At 31.1% G+C, this 14,256-nt stretch overlaps 1 protein-coding gene across 6 annotated transcripts; it reads left to right on the top strand.

Moving 5' to 3' along the window:
* Positions 1-1,778: 1,778 nt before the first annotated feature.
* Positions 1,779-9,424, top strand: LOC146908934 (uncharacterized). Of its 6 annotated transcripts, none has more exons than XR_015017778.1 (9): positions 1,779-2,246; positions 3,246-3,347; positions 5,159-5,380; positions 6,034-6,092; positions 6,197-6,288; positions 6,384-6,513; positions 6,701-6,763; positions 6,896-6,972; positions 9,129-9,424. XR_015017778.1 is itself a non-coding variant. In XM_085723643.1 (9 exons), exons 1-8 carry the CDS (start codon positions 1,806-1,808, stop codon positions 6,962-6,964), a joined length of 1,161 nt encoding a protein of 386 aa, XP_085579769.1. In that variant the 5' UTR covers positions 1,779-1,805; the 3' UTR covers positions 6,965-6,972; positions 9,129-9,424. The 6 variants fall into 6 exon arrangements, 3 of the variants coding, with proteins under 3 accessions (XP_085579769.1, XP_085579767.1, XP_085579768.1); XR_015017776.1 differs by lacking the exon at positions 9,129-9,424 and adding an exon at positions 7,717-8,141; XR_015017777.1 differs by lacking the exon at positions 9,129-9,424 and adding an exon at positions 7,734-8,141.
* The last annotated feature ends 4,832 nt before the right edge of the window (positions 9,425-14,256 follow it).

The raw sequence follows: 14,256 nt of genomic DNA on the forward strand, positions 1-14,256 counted from the left end.
AATGGAGATTATTGATATATTGATTTATAAACAAAATATTGTCAAGGCATATAACAAAATTAATTTTGAATCATAATCACTTATAAACCAGCAAAGTCAATATAATCCATAAAATTAATCGACTTTGATTAATTGTAACATGAAAGAAAAAGAAAAAAACTTACTGGTTAATTCTGAATTATGATGCAGAGAGCTAAGAGAGAGGTTGAGAAAAACTAAACAATACGGGAGCGAACTATGAACTGTGATAACCCTACTTATTAATATTTAATGGCAAATGTTACCTTGTGCCCTCAAGGGCACATATTAAGGAACTTCTTATAGAATTATACGTATCAAAAGTCGTGCATTCAACTTTTTAAAAGTCAAAATATTATGATTTCCAATGCAAACTTGCTCTTTTTAGGTTCCTTAAGATGTGCCCTTAGAGCACAAGTTAACATGACCCATATTTAATATAGTGTTAACAAACCTTTTTCTAAAATATTTTGAGTCCTAATCTTTTTTTAGAGGATTTAAAGTCTAATCTTTAGCAATATTTTTAGCTCACGTTTGTTACTAAACTTTTTTTTAGAGGATTTAAAGTCCAATCTTTAACATTATATTTTGCTCACGGTTGTTACTAATATTTTTTTAGAGTATTTAAAGTTTAATCTTTAACATTATTATTTTTTAATCACGTTCGTTACTAATTTGTTTTTAGAGGATTTAAAGTCCAATCTTTAAAAATATTTTTTTCTCACGTTTGTTTACTAATCTTTTTTTTAGAAGATTTAAAGTCCAATCTTAAACATTATTTTTTGTTCGCGTTTGTTACTAATCTTTTTTAGAGGATTTAAATTCAAATCTTTACCATTATTTTTTGCCCACGTTTTTTAGAATTAATTAAAGGCTGGGGAAGAGTAACTTATATTAATAAAATACTAAAATAAAATGGAATTGTGGAGGTAATAAAATAACTGTTTTTTGTGGAATGGATATGAAAATACTTGGCAATCTTTGTCGGTTGTATTGAGGGGAACAACGCAGATGTACAACATAAAATCGGCTGATAAAAAAGTAACATGAGTTTTTGTTTTGTGCTAGTTTTTTGTGAGTTTGATATGTGGTTAACGGAGGTAAAAGATGGTTAACGGGGACTATTAGTGACATGGATTAGTAATTCATGTGTTATTTTATAATTGGCTAATAGTAAGAACAATTCATAAGGAATTATGTGTGAGTTTTCTCTTTAAATTAAATTTATTTTTATTTATTTGTTACAAGTGTTATTTGTATTTAAAATAAAATTAAAATTAAAAATTAAGGGTATTTTTGGAAAGAAAAGTCCAACCCAAAAGTGTGCTGAAAGGGGTAGTTTTCTTGATATATAGTATAGATTCACCATTACCTTAAAAATTGGACCATCATAATAAAATTAAAAATTATTATTGTATTTAACTAATTTGTCACTCATATTAAACTTTGATTATTCTAGTTTTTTATTATTAAATCAACTATAATTTTTTATCTTGAACCCTTCGATTAGAGACCTAGTATGTATATATATATATATATATATATATATATATATATATATATATATTTTAAGCAAGTAGAGACCTAGTAATTTGAAAATCGATTGTAAGTATAGTTTGACTAAAAACAGTTTTAGCTGCATATTAAACTTACATTCTTGTGATTGATTTGTCTTTGTCAAAAAAAAGAATGCAAATAAAAAAGGGCTTGTTGGTAATTGGGCAGCAATAAAACCCTATATTTCCTTGACCTGCAAATCCAGTTCTTTCTCCAAAACAAAATCAACAATGTCACAGCAAGGTCAAATCCCAATAAACCCCAATATGGTTCCTCAACAAAACCAATTACCACCAATTCCTATGCATCATCCCATCCACATGCAGCAGCAGCAACAGATGCACATGTCCATGTCCATGCCTATGCACCATCCCAACATGGTCATGCAACAAATGCACATGCCATATCACATGCCCCTTCAGCTCCCATACTCCACCCGCGATGCTGGATACCCTTCATCCATGAAGCGTCGTCGAGACGACGAAGAAGATCTGGGTACAGCCTCCTCGGTGGAATTATCGGCGGCGAAACGCGCCAAGGGACAGGATGTGATATTCAGGATCGTTGTGCCGTCGAAACAGATCGGGAAGGTTATTGGGAAAGAAGGTTGCCGTATACAGAAGATTCGGGAAGAGACTAGAGCTAATATCAAAATTGCCGATGCTATTGCTGTAAGTTCTTGTTTTTTTGTATGGAATTTGCTAGAGAAAAAAATTAGGGTTTGTTTTTGGGTTTTAATTGTTGTTTGAGCTAAGATAATATTTTGTGAAAAAATTGTTTTTTTGTACAACTTGTGTTTTGTGTCTAATCTAGTTTCGGGGGCTTGTTAGAAGAGTTGAATTATGTGTTCTACTTAGCAATCAAGTATGTAATTTTTTTAATGTGGAATTCATTTTTATGCCTCGAATCTATCTAATGTGATTTTGGAACAATTAGATCTTCCAGTAGACATTTTGGGGTTTCTATGCTAGATGTTATTGCTGTGAGATAAGCTCATGAGATTGGGTGATCGATATATTACAAAAAATGTGTATGGACGCCATTCCTACGAGCAATTGGAGTTTTTTTTGCATCTCCTCTTTGGATACTTAGGGTCATCCGATACTGGTAGATTAGCTTTACCTATTAGATATTCTCAATTCCGCTTTTGATCAAATCACAGGCTTTATAGTCTCTCTACTGTAGTTATTACTGTGGTTATTTTTTATTACAACTCAGTTGGTAGCAGTCAATTGAAAATTGCCGGTCTTTGTATAATAGAAAGAACCAGTACTGGTTATACGGGGGGGCTGGACTGTGGTCAGCACCAAGCATATTTTCAATTATTTCTCCAAGGGTGTTAGGCCTTGGTGAAAATTGTTTTTGCGGTCACTCTGATTAGTCATGGAGCTCTGATACCTTAGAGGAAAGGAAAATATTTGTTATATTATAATTTACTATTGTCTACCGAATACCGATACTATGAATGCATTGGCAGAGGTGTGTAATACTTCTCCCATATACATCTTTCCTACTAGGAACCAAAATATGTTTCATTTTTATGTGAACATAACAAATCCTACTCTGTTCTCTTCGTATATCAGTTTATTAGTATAAGATAATGTATAAGACAATGTATCAAACTAGTTGGTGTTTACTGAATCCAATCTCATGTTTTCCTTATTTGGCAGAGACATGAAGAGCGTGTTATCATTATTAGTTCTAAAGATAATGATGAAATGGTTACGGATGCAGAGAAAGCTCTAGAACAGATAGCAAATTTAATTTTAAAGGTATGAGAAAATATATGATGGGTTAAACACGGTTTTGCCTTTAGCTTCCATACTTTCCATAATATGCATGAGTAGACACGATCTTTGAACTTCAAAGATTAGTTTGACTATTGAAATGTTGACTGTGTAATTATATCCCCTTATAATTTATGTATTTTGTTGCACAGACCCGCATAATTTATGCTAAAACCGTCTACTCGGTAGACTTTATTTATTTTTAAAATGACGTGGTTAGTTGTTATTCTTCTATCTTTAAAACCTCTGAAGGACTAATCTTGCCTTTTTATGTGTTCTAGCACTTATATATATATATACACACATATATATATATATACATATATATATATATATATATATATATATATATATATATATATGGGGGCTGCTAACTTACACCCACCTAAAAACACTAAGGTGCAAGTTAGCAAGCTACACCCACTATCCTACAAGAATTGATATATATATATATATATGGGGGCTGCTAATTTACACCCACCTAAAAACACTAAGGTGCAAGTTAGCAAGCTACACCCACTATCCTACAAGAATTGAATGGTAAAGTGAAAGTTCAATAAAAACCATAAACAAGACAAGAATTGAGTGAGAGTTCAATCAAAAAACCCAGTAACGCGGCTCTAATTTTCGATTTTCAATCTCTCAGAAATAGCTGCTTTTAAAAACCCAGTAACGCTGCGCTTTACATGACTACTCCATCACAAGCATATTGCTTTTTCCTATTGGCCGGAAGGTGAGTAGATTTGAAACGTCTCCAATGTTCGTTTTCGCCGTCGGTGTTCCTATTAGCCACCGGAGTTTGTCGACGGTGTTCCTGTTCATTTCTGGATCTAAGTTTTGATGTTCTTGAATATCTTCATGCTACTTTTTAAATTGGATCTTTCATTCATGGTAATTGCTTACATTAATGAAAGAGCAACTTGAAATATATATATATATATATATATATATATATATATAAATTGTATTTTAGAGATACCGTAAAAAAAGAGGGATGAAGAAAATTAGTGGAGAGGGATACCGTAAAAAAGGGGATATGAAGAAAATTGAAAACTGGAAAGGAGGAAACGAATCAACGAGGGAGAGATTGAGCAATATTAAAGCACATAAGTCACTACAATAAGAGTTTTAATCTGAGTCATTGATTTTGATCTAATGGTTGAGGTTTATTCCTCTCACCTCTCATTATAACTACTCCTCTCACTTGATACACCCTCTGTGTGTGTGTGTGTGTGTGTGTGTGTGTGTGTGTGTGTGTATATCTATTTTGAAAAATAAAGCCACTAAACATTTATGATAAACGCTAAAAATGGTTAGGCACGAGTTGAAATATATAACAATGTTTGTAAGCATCCTTGAAATGCAATTAAGCACCAAAATACTAAGCAAGCCAAGTCATTTTTTAGCGTGCCTGTTAAAAACTTGTATGGTCTTTTGAAATGCATTGTATCAAAATAAGGCTTTGCGGTTATTGTTTTTGATACCCTGTCATGCCTGTTACTATCATTCTTACAAACTGTCGTGCCCCCGTATAGTCTTTTGTTGGATACATATTAAAATACTTTTTTTATGCTCAATCATTTAGTAAATTAGTTACAAACCTGATTAAGGGGTCTTGAGCTACTAAGTCATTCTCTTTAGGTGCATGGCGACTTTTAGTTTTTTGTGGACAGCTTGTCTGTTGTTTTAAGAGATATTAGCGCACTACAATCAATAATCATGTTGTCCTGCTGGGTGTCACCTGTGTTTATTGCTGCTGTTGAGATGAATTGATAAAGTGGTGCTCTTTGTAACAGGAAGATAATAGCAGTTTTGATGCATCAAAACTTACTGCAGGGCACGTGGCTGCCAATACAATAAGACTTTTGATTGCTGGGTCCCAGGCAGGTGGATTGATTGGGATGTCGGGTCAAAACATTGAGAAGTTACGGAACTCTTCTGGTGCCATGATTACTGTTCTTGCACCGAGTCAGTTGCCTTTATGTGCTTCTGCCCATGAATCTGATAGAGTAGTACAGGTGGGATGTCTAAAGCCATGCTCATAATTTTTTTTCCTTCTTTGCAACTCCCTTTCACCATAATATTTTGACTTTATGATATAATAGAGATGACAATATACTTCGTTTTATTGAATTTTCACGTACTGTGCTGTATTAACAACATTAATTAATGGTCAAAAGTTCAAAGATTGACCACCAAAATAACAATGTTGTTAGTCTTTTCATAGTTTTGCTGAAATAAACACTTGCACCAAAGTGTTGAATGATACATACCCTTCAACATGTTAAGCATTAGAGTTTCCATGTTCAAATCATGCTTACAATCTTTTATATATGATCATTATCTATAATTTGTTTGAAGAGTTACATCTATTCAGTTCAGTTTAAATTGTCAATGCTACTTATGAAATCGATCATACCATTCTGCTATTAATTCTGACGGCAACTGCCCTCCTTTGTTCATAACTAAGTTGCTAAAATTACTAAATTATATACTCTGGTAAATCCTCTGATCAGCAAAGTTAGCACTTAAGATATTATATACACCGTACAAGTATTATTAAGATTATTATTTGAGGGATCAAAATTAGACGTTTACTTTATGCTTTGCTTTTCTATTCTTGCTGTTATGTTGTTTTGCTGCTGAATTTTGACTGTCGTGTTGAATTTAGTTATCAGGAGATGTTTCCACAGTAACGAAGGCATTGGAGGAGATAGGTTGCCAGTTAAGGTCCGTTAGTGAGCTTCTTTATAGAATTTGAACCTTGCTCAAATTCGGTTTCTAAATTTAGTTTCATTTTGTTTCACCTATTTATCAACTCAAATTTTGTTTAGGGAAAATCCCCCAAGACAAGTGATTTCAATCAGCCCAACATACAATTACGCTGCAATTCGACCATCCCAGCCATATCTTGACCCAAATTCAGGTTATTTAAAGTTTTCTATATCAGAACAGCTTTTAGCTGCCATTTCGCAGTTATATCAGGTTTTGAATATTGTCTTACAACCACTTCATCTCTAGGACAACCAATCTTGCAGTTGATTATGTTACATTTGAGATGCTGATTTCGGAAACAATGGTTGGTGGGTTGATCGGAAGATGCGGCTCAAACATATCAAGGATCAGAAACGAGTCTGGAGCAATGATCAAGGTTAGATTTCTAATTCCTTCTTCACTTTAGTTCAAATATGTGAATATCAATGACATTTTGATGGATACAGAGTTTGTTAGTTCCATTATATATCATGTAAAATAAACTATTATTCATTTTTTCTTCATAAGTATCCAAGACAGATTTTCAGCTGATTTATTTCTTCACCAATTGGAAAATGTTGCAGGTTTATGGTGGAAAAGGTGAGCAGAAGCATCGGCAAATTCAATTTGGTGGTAGTGCCGAACAGGTGATGAGTTAATCTAATTTTCTAATCATGTGCGAAATTCTATGTTGTGCTCTTTTTATCATTGTTTGTTGGTTTTGTTCTTTTCCAATATATATTCATAATGTTTTTGTTGAAACTTGAATTTTTAAACAGGTAGCTTTGGCAAAAAAGAGAGTTGATGAATATATATACGATCAGTTGATACAGCAACCTGATGCCTAACAATCAGCGTAAGTATTTAAGAATTTGGTAAATTGAAGGTGTAAATTTTTTTGTGAACAATTTGTAATAACAAAGGTTCTTCACTTGATTTAGAAGCTTTTGATCCCTTTTTTAAAGGTGACATTTTATGGTTCTTTGGTACTGTAAAATTGTTTACCAGTGTATTAAAATTGAATCGTTATTTTAAATGGTTTGCTACTGGTGGATTAGTTTGAGATTTAATTTAATGAATTTGAAATCAAGTATTCTTATCCTAAATATTTTTGTTCCCCTACCCAAGTAGCTGATTTTAAACTGTACTAAAGGAGGGTTATGGCTTGAGTTTACTAATTTTCTTTATTAGACAAATCTTAATAAATATTGAAGGTCTGCGAGTCAAGCCATGCTCAATGCCCAAAAATATGTTTACTTCTTGGATTCCTAACTCTGTTTGGCTGGATTACTACAATTTATGTGTATAAATAATATTTTGTTACTTATAAATTTTGCTCATTGATTTTGTTTTTGTTTTGATATCAACCCTGTATATTTTCTCTTTTTAATTTTGGTCTCTTAGACTACCTTAAATTTAGAGACTTGTTCTAAATAGATTCCAATACTTGAACCATTAAAATACAAATGAGCAAGAGTAAGGATGAACTTGAGCAGTAGAAAAAAAGTATAAAAGGGAAGGGTGTGGTCTAAGATCATGTTGAAATCAATTTATATGCTTTCTGGTTAACATTGGTTGTGCTTTGTTCTGAAATTAATAGATTTCTGGTCTACCCAGTTTCCAGAGATGACAAACCTGGAAAGCCAAAATCTCTGGCCTCTGTCAAACATCCGCTATGAATCCATTCCAGCTCTGTTGTTTGACCATATGGGTGCAGGGTGCTTATTTGTTGTTACTTGTTAGTACATGTTGGTTGTGTATGTTGAAATAAATGGATTCCGTTCGTTTTTCATATAGTATATTAGGGGATCAATTTACTGAAGTTCAAACTTGTTTCAGCTTGTACCATATCAACTGTTTTAACATAGTTAGGGTATATTTATAATTATTCATTCGGAAAAATAGGAATGCTTAGGCATGTTGCACATTTTTCATATGTTGGTTAGCATGGCTATGAACTCATTCGAAATGGCATGTCTGTATCCATTTTCTTAATAGTATTTCGTTCACCGTGTTGATTAAGCATATGTTACTTATTCAAACCATTTATTAGGCTAATTTAGTGGCTTTCATGGCTGAGGCTTTTAAATGACTTTAGCTCTAACGCTATGAATTTTTGCTTTTTTAAAGCAGATTCTAACGTTATCAAATGTAGATTATCATAAATAATTATCGTAGAATCAACATAGGAGGCGCAAGTGTTAGTACAATAAGAATAAATCAGGTTTAATTATTAGTACTGGTAACAGTATATTAGTCTTATGGTTTGGTAAATTCTTAGGCAACCTAAAATTTGGTTGGGTACCGTTATCCTAAAGGCAAAATTCATTCAAATTTTGATTTGATTTTTAAATAAATTAGAACAAAATTATGAGATGGCATTGAATAATTGGATGATGTATATATAACCAACAAAATTTCATGGGTACATATGTGTTAAACTTCTGCTGATAGATATTAGAAAATACCATTTCAATTTTTTATTTTTTATTTTGGTTTTCCTTAGGTTTCTTTCGCTACATTTCATTGATTTATAATTGTCAAACTGTATTTTTGAACTTGATTGATGTCAACTGGATATTATTTATTTAAATTCTTTGATCGTCGGTCAATATCTTTATTTTGAACTTTGTATTTAAATTCTTTGAATTAAATGTAAAGACATGGTTTATCCTCAATTATATCTTTGTTTTATTGACTAGTTATATTAGTCACTTATTAAAGTAAATTTGTACTCGTCTCTGTCATTCTTGATGAAAATTTTAATAGGTTTTTGTTAAACAAGTATACTGCAGTTGTGAGATGGGATGAATCCCTAATTCGGGTTTTCAATTTTTTTAAGTCGTGACTAGGGACAATGCATAATATATGCAAGGTCTGGGGTTCAAATATATTGTGACTGTTTTTCATCTCTAAATCACCAAGTCTAAACATTTGTTTCTCTTTTGAATTGAAATTTGATGTCTGAATGTTGAAGAACTAATATTTTGGTGTGAATATGTACACTTGAAGGACAAAGGCATATATAATCGAGGCAGCAACAAGGTGATTAGGATATAAGAAGAATAAGATTAATGTTCGTGAATTACTTTTGGAGATTGATTGAGACATTAGGGGTTCTGGTTTGGACAAAATTGGGATGTAACGTACCAGAGTAATATTTTGGATTTTATTTTAAATTTTTAATAAATAGTCACACATACAATGAGTTGATTCTACCTCAATTAACTTGTGAAGGGGGTTATTGGTATTTTTCGAGCTTGCTTGTGAATGATGGAGCGAAATGTTAAGAATGTTATTTTCGGGTAGATGTCTAATTTGTCGTAGATAATTTTAATTTTTATCCATAATAAGAGTGTAGAGTTTAATTTACTCAATATTTATTTTAAAAACTCATATTGAATTTTCTAGAAGTGAAATAAATGTGGCCACTCACACCTTAGTCATAGTAGCCACATGCACATTACATTCCTACATGTAATCAACCTTTTATTATTGATGAAAGGAAGTAAGTATTTCCCCGTACAAAAAAAAAAAAGTTTACGGAATTAATACTATAGGCATTGGCATGATCCATATTTTAATTAATGTTTTACGTGAAATTTTAAATATTTCCCTACCTCTAAACCCGGAATCATTGCCTTCAAACTAACATAATTAGAAATACATTTCTTGTGTCAACCACACATCCCAGCTTGCGAGATAACCATTCAAACAAGCAATACGTTTGATTGTTGAAACATTAATGTGACAGAGATAGCTCAACGCCACATAAATGTCAACAAAAAGACCAAGATTTTTCAAAAAAAAAAAAAAACATGGAAATTATAATAACAACTTTTCGTCTCATTTCCCTTAAAAAATAAATAAATATATTCGTCTCATTTAAATGTCGCAGTATTGTTGAAAATTATGGATATTTTTTCAATAACAAAATGTTAAAGGACGAAAGTGTTAACTAAAATTAAGTTAAGAAACGATTTGTGTAATTTTACCTAATTTTTTATGAAATTTTGTGTGTTAAATACATTAAAAATTTAAGTATTTGACATTTTAATATTTTATTAAATTAAATTTTACATTTAATATGAGACTAATTTATTGTAATTTTTTATTATAGAAAATGCTAGCATGTGCCCAATATAACAAAAATAGAATTTATGTAGTAGAAATTTTATCAATTTATTTCTCAATTAAGTTTTTTTTTGAGGGATTATTTCTCAATAAATTAAAAATTAATTTTTTCAATAAATATTTGTTATTTGGGAATCATTTTACTCCATCTATTTCACAATGAGGAACTATTTGTAAGGAAAAAAAGTCCCAAAATGAATGCTCATTTTGATTTATACGACATTATCAATTATTTGTTTTCCAATTCTACCTTCTAATTAATCTTACATCGCATGCATTTATAATAATGGTGATTACACCAATATATGATTAAGTATAATATAATAAAAATATCATTCTCACTCATTTATAATTTTTTTAATATGTGTGAAATTATGAAGAGTCTTTTTCATTGTGAAAAAGGGAGTATCATCCAAATATTTACTTCAAGCTGGTACTTTTCAAGGAACAGGTTAGGTTGATGAATTAACTGCATAAGTTTCCATAGTCTAGGGACCTCATTTCGCCGAATGTGAGAATCCATTTTGTTTTCTATGGTCCAACATTAAATCATTGTGTGAAAGCTTCACCACGACCTAATTGTCAATACCCATGATACACCACAATCTAATCTAAGTCTATTATTGGTGAATGGTTCCCCATCATTAAAATTTACTAGTAAATTCCAAACTTTAGGTGTGTTCTACTAAGAAAAAAATATCATATAGGTGTGACTCCGTGTGAGTATATTTCCAAAATGAGTATATTATCTTTCGATTTCATCAATAATATACAATGAAATAAGATAAATGCTTATCACATATGATGATATAGATTGGATGATGAACTTAATCATGATCTCTTTATTGGCTTTTGATAAGGATATACCACTGAATGAGTTTATCTTCCTCAAAACACAGTTCTTAATGAAAGAAAATGCGGTGTTTTTACTCCTCCCCATCAGGGATGGGAGCCCTAAAAATAGAGATGTTTTTGTATTTTATGTAGATTGTCTATGGAATAACTTTTTGTCCCTTGACATTACTATGCACAAGAATTTGAGTTTTTGTTCGGTCTCTCATTCCATTTTTTTGGTCTTGTTCCCCACCATTTTTCAAATCAAATAATGAACCATCATTTTTTGTCATGTTAAATCTCTTTTTTATTTTTCAAAATCAAATGCAAACTTATGTTCGGTCTCTCATTCCATGGTGGGAAAGGATTCCCCTTTCCCATGTTAAATGTCACCTTCTTCAATAGTTTGGGCTCAAAAATAAAAACGATATGTGTTTGAATTGACCATAAGTTTGACAAAATCACGATGCATCGTAATTTTATAGAAAAGTGTAACTTCAACAAAATACGCTGTGGTTCATGACAATTCTACCATCATTAATCCAAACAAAAACTTAATTATCACTGCATCAAAAATATTTAAAATAAAGCTTGTGCCTCATACTATGCCAAAAGAAAAAGGAACTCCTCAGTCCCCACAGTACAGAGTGCAACAAGGAAAAAAGAAGATAGTGGTAACGGTTATATACTATATGTAGCCTTAGGCCAATAAGGAAAAAAATTTGATTGGTTCATGATGACGAAATGCCAAAGTTTGACTTCATTCTAAAAATGAAGGCACCATACAAAACGCGGCACTCACATTCCTCTCTATTCTATTCCATTAGTTAATGATCCAATGACCAAACAAACACCTACTCATAATATACTGGCAATAAAAATCAAATAGAAGAGTCAAAGCTTTAAAACAAAATTTTGAAATAAAAGTTCAAAAATGGAAAAAGAAAAACGGTAACAAAACTACAAATTAAGGGTTCAATATTCAACCAACAATTCATTTCTTTGCCCACAAAACAATATAGTACTTCCTTTTTATTTTGAAGGCAAGAGACATCTTTTTTGCTCCAGATGATGACAACTCACTAGCGCAAGATTTACTCAACTAGACCTTAACCCGTGCGATGCACGGGTTTTTTGTTAATTCTTATGCATTTGAAATTCAGTAACATATTTAACTATGGTCATTGTTATTGTGAACAATTTTACATGCATAGAAAGAAACAATAAAAGAAAAAGAGGAAAAAAAATCAATTCACGGAATTTAGAGAATAGGAAAAGAATCTAAAAATCATGATGAATCTTCAGATCACTTCAAATTATGTATTTCAATATAAGTCATTCAACCCGTGCAATCAAAGTTCTAACAACAATTAATACACCAAAATAACTATTTAATTTCAATTCATCAAAATAATTGTTTGAACAAATATTTAAGAACAAAAAACGATACGCGTAACTGAAGGGAAAGAAAATGACAGTTTATGAGAAGTGGAAAAAGTGGGATAAGAAGCGGTTAATGAGAAGTTGGAAAGGTGGGATAAGAAATGGGGGGTGCAACCAGATTTCTAACAACAATTAACACACCAAAATAATTATTTGAGAACAAAAAATGATGCTCATGATAAAAGGGAGAGAAAATAACAGTTTATGGGAAGTGGAAAAGGTGGGATAGGTAGTGGGAGGCGGTTTTAGAATTTGAAAGCGAAATAAATGTAACAAAAACATGTGTGGCGTAATGGCAAAAACAATGAAAGATGACCATCAATAATGTGGTTCAACTCCCACCAAGGAATTTTTTCACAAAGCTTTTTTAAGCTAATATCAAAAAGGGCGGGATTAGGGTTAATTAAGGTTGCTTTCAAGACTGTTTAACATTTAGATATATAAAGATGAACAACATATAAGTAGTAATTTCTTTCACAAAGCTTTTTTAAGCTAATATCAAAAAGGGCGGGATTAGGGTTAATTAAGGTTGCTTTCAAGACTGTTTAACATTTAGATATATAAAGATGAACAACATATAAGTAGTAATTTCTCTAATTCAAATAAAAATAACGAAATACATAGCTACTTTCAAAGGCCTAAATATATCCTTGCTTCGGTCACTATTTTATAAACAAATAAATAGTTTTTAGGTTTATTAAATAACCAATGCATCAATTCTTAATTATAGCTAGTGTTAAGCATCCAATTTAGCAAATATATATTCCAAATCAAATTTTATTTTAAATTTTAATATGTATATTTCTATCAAATAGATTTTCATCGGTTCCCTCTCTATCCCTCATTATAAGAAAAAATTAGTCAAAAAAAATTGGTGTATTTGGTCTATTTTAGACCAAATACATCAATGTTCTTTAATCATCTTTTTTTTTTTTTGAAAGATTTAATCATCTTCTATTTTTATTAATCCCTCATTATAAGAAAAAATTAGCCAAATAAATTCGATGTATTTTGTCTAAATTTTAGGCCAAATACATCAATATTCTTTAATCATTTTCTATTTTTATAATTAAGAATGGAGGAAATACTAATTAATTAGGGACAGGAGGAATTTTTTTTTTTTGACAAAATAGTTTATGTTTAAGAGGATAATTTTAAATGAGTCAGATTTTTTTTTTTTTGACAAAATATCATTACCTCATTTAAAATTATCTAACTCTAAAGTATAGTCTAGGCATGTGAATTCGTGGGCTGTCCTTGACCACAGAGTGCAAACACCAAACTAAATGCAACTACACATCTACACATACGATTCATAAAACCTAGCTTAAATGAAAATATCGATATTGTTTGGTTTGACATCTTTAATCGAGTTCAAACTCAAAACCTCACAATTATATATGTGAATGAGTTGAATTTGATGTTTGTCACTGTCTACAGAACAAAAGAAATGCAAAATTCTTGTGCTTTATGACATACTTTTAAGGAGTAAAATTTTAAGTCCAATTTTCCTTCTCTCATGGTTTATTACATTTCGCAAACTTGTTTAGATTTACTAGCAAACAAACGCTGTATAAAATTTACATGTACAAAAATATGGTCTCAAATTTGAATCCATGAGAATGTTTAATCTAACAAAAATGATAGAAAGTGTCGTGGACATTGTTTCTAACACACACTATTTTATTGAGTAAAATACAATACTTTAAAAATGGATTTCACATAAAAT

The sequence above is a fragment of the Medicago sativa genome, chromosome 7 (assembly GCF_051527215.1).
Source record: "Medicago sativa cultivar Bolivia chromosome 7, Bolivia_mono, whole genome shotgun sequence".
NCBI lineage: Eukaryota > Viridiplantae > Streptophyta > Magnoliopsida > Fabales > Fabaceae > Medicago > Medicago sativa.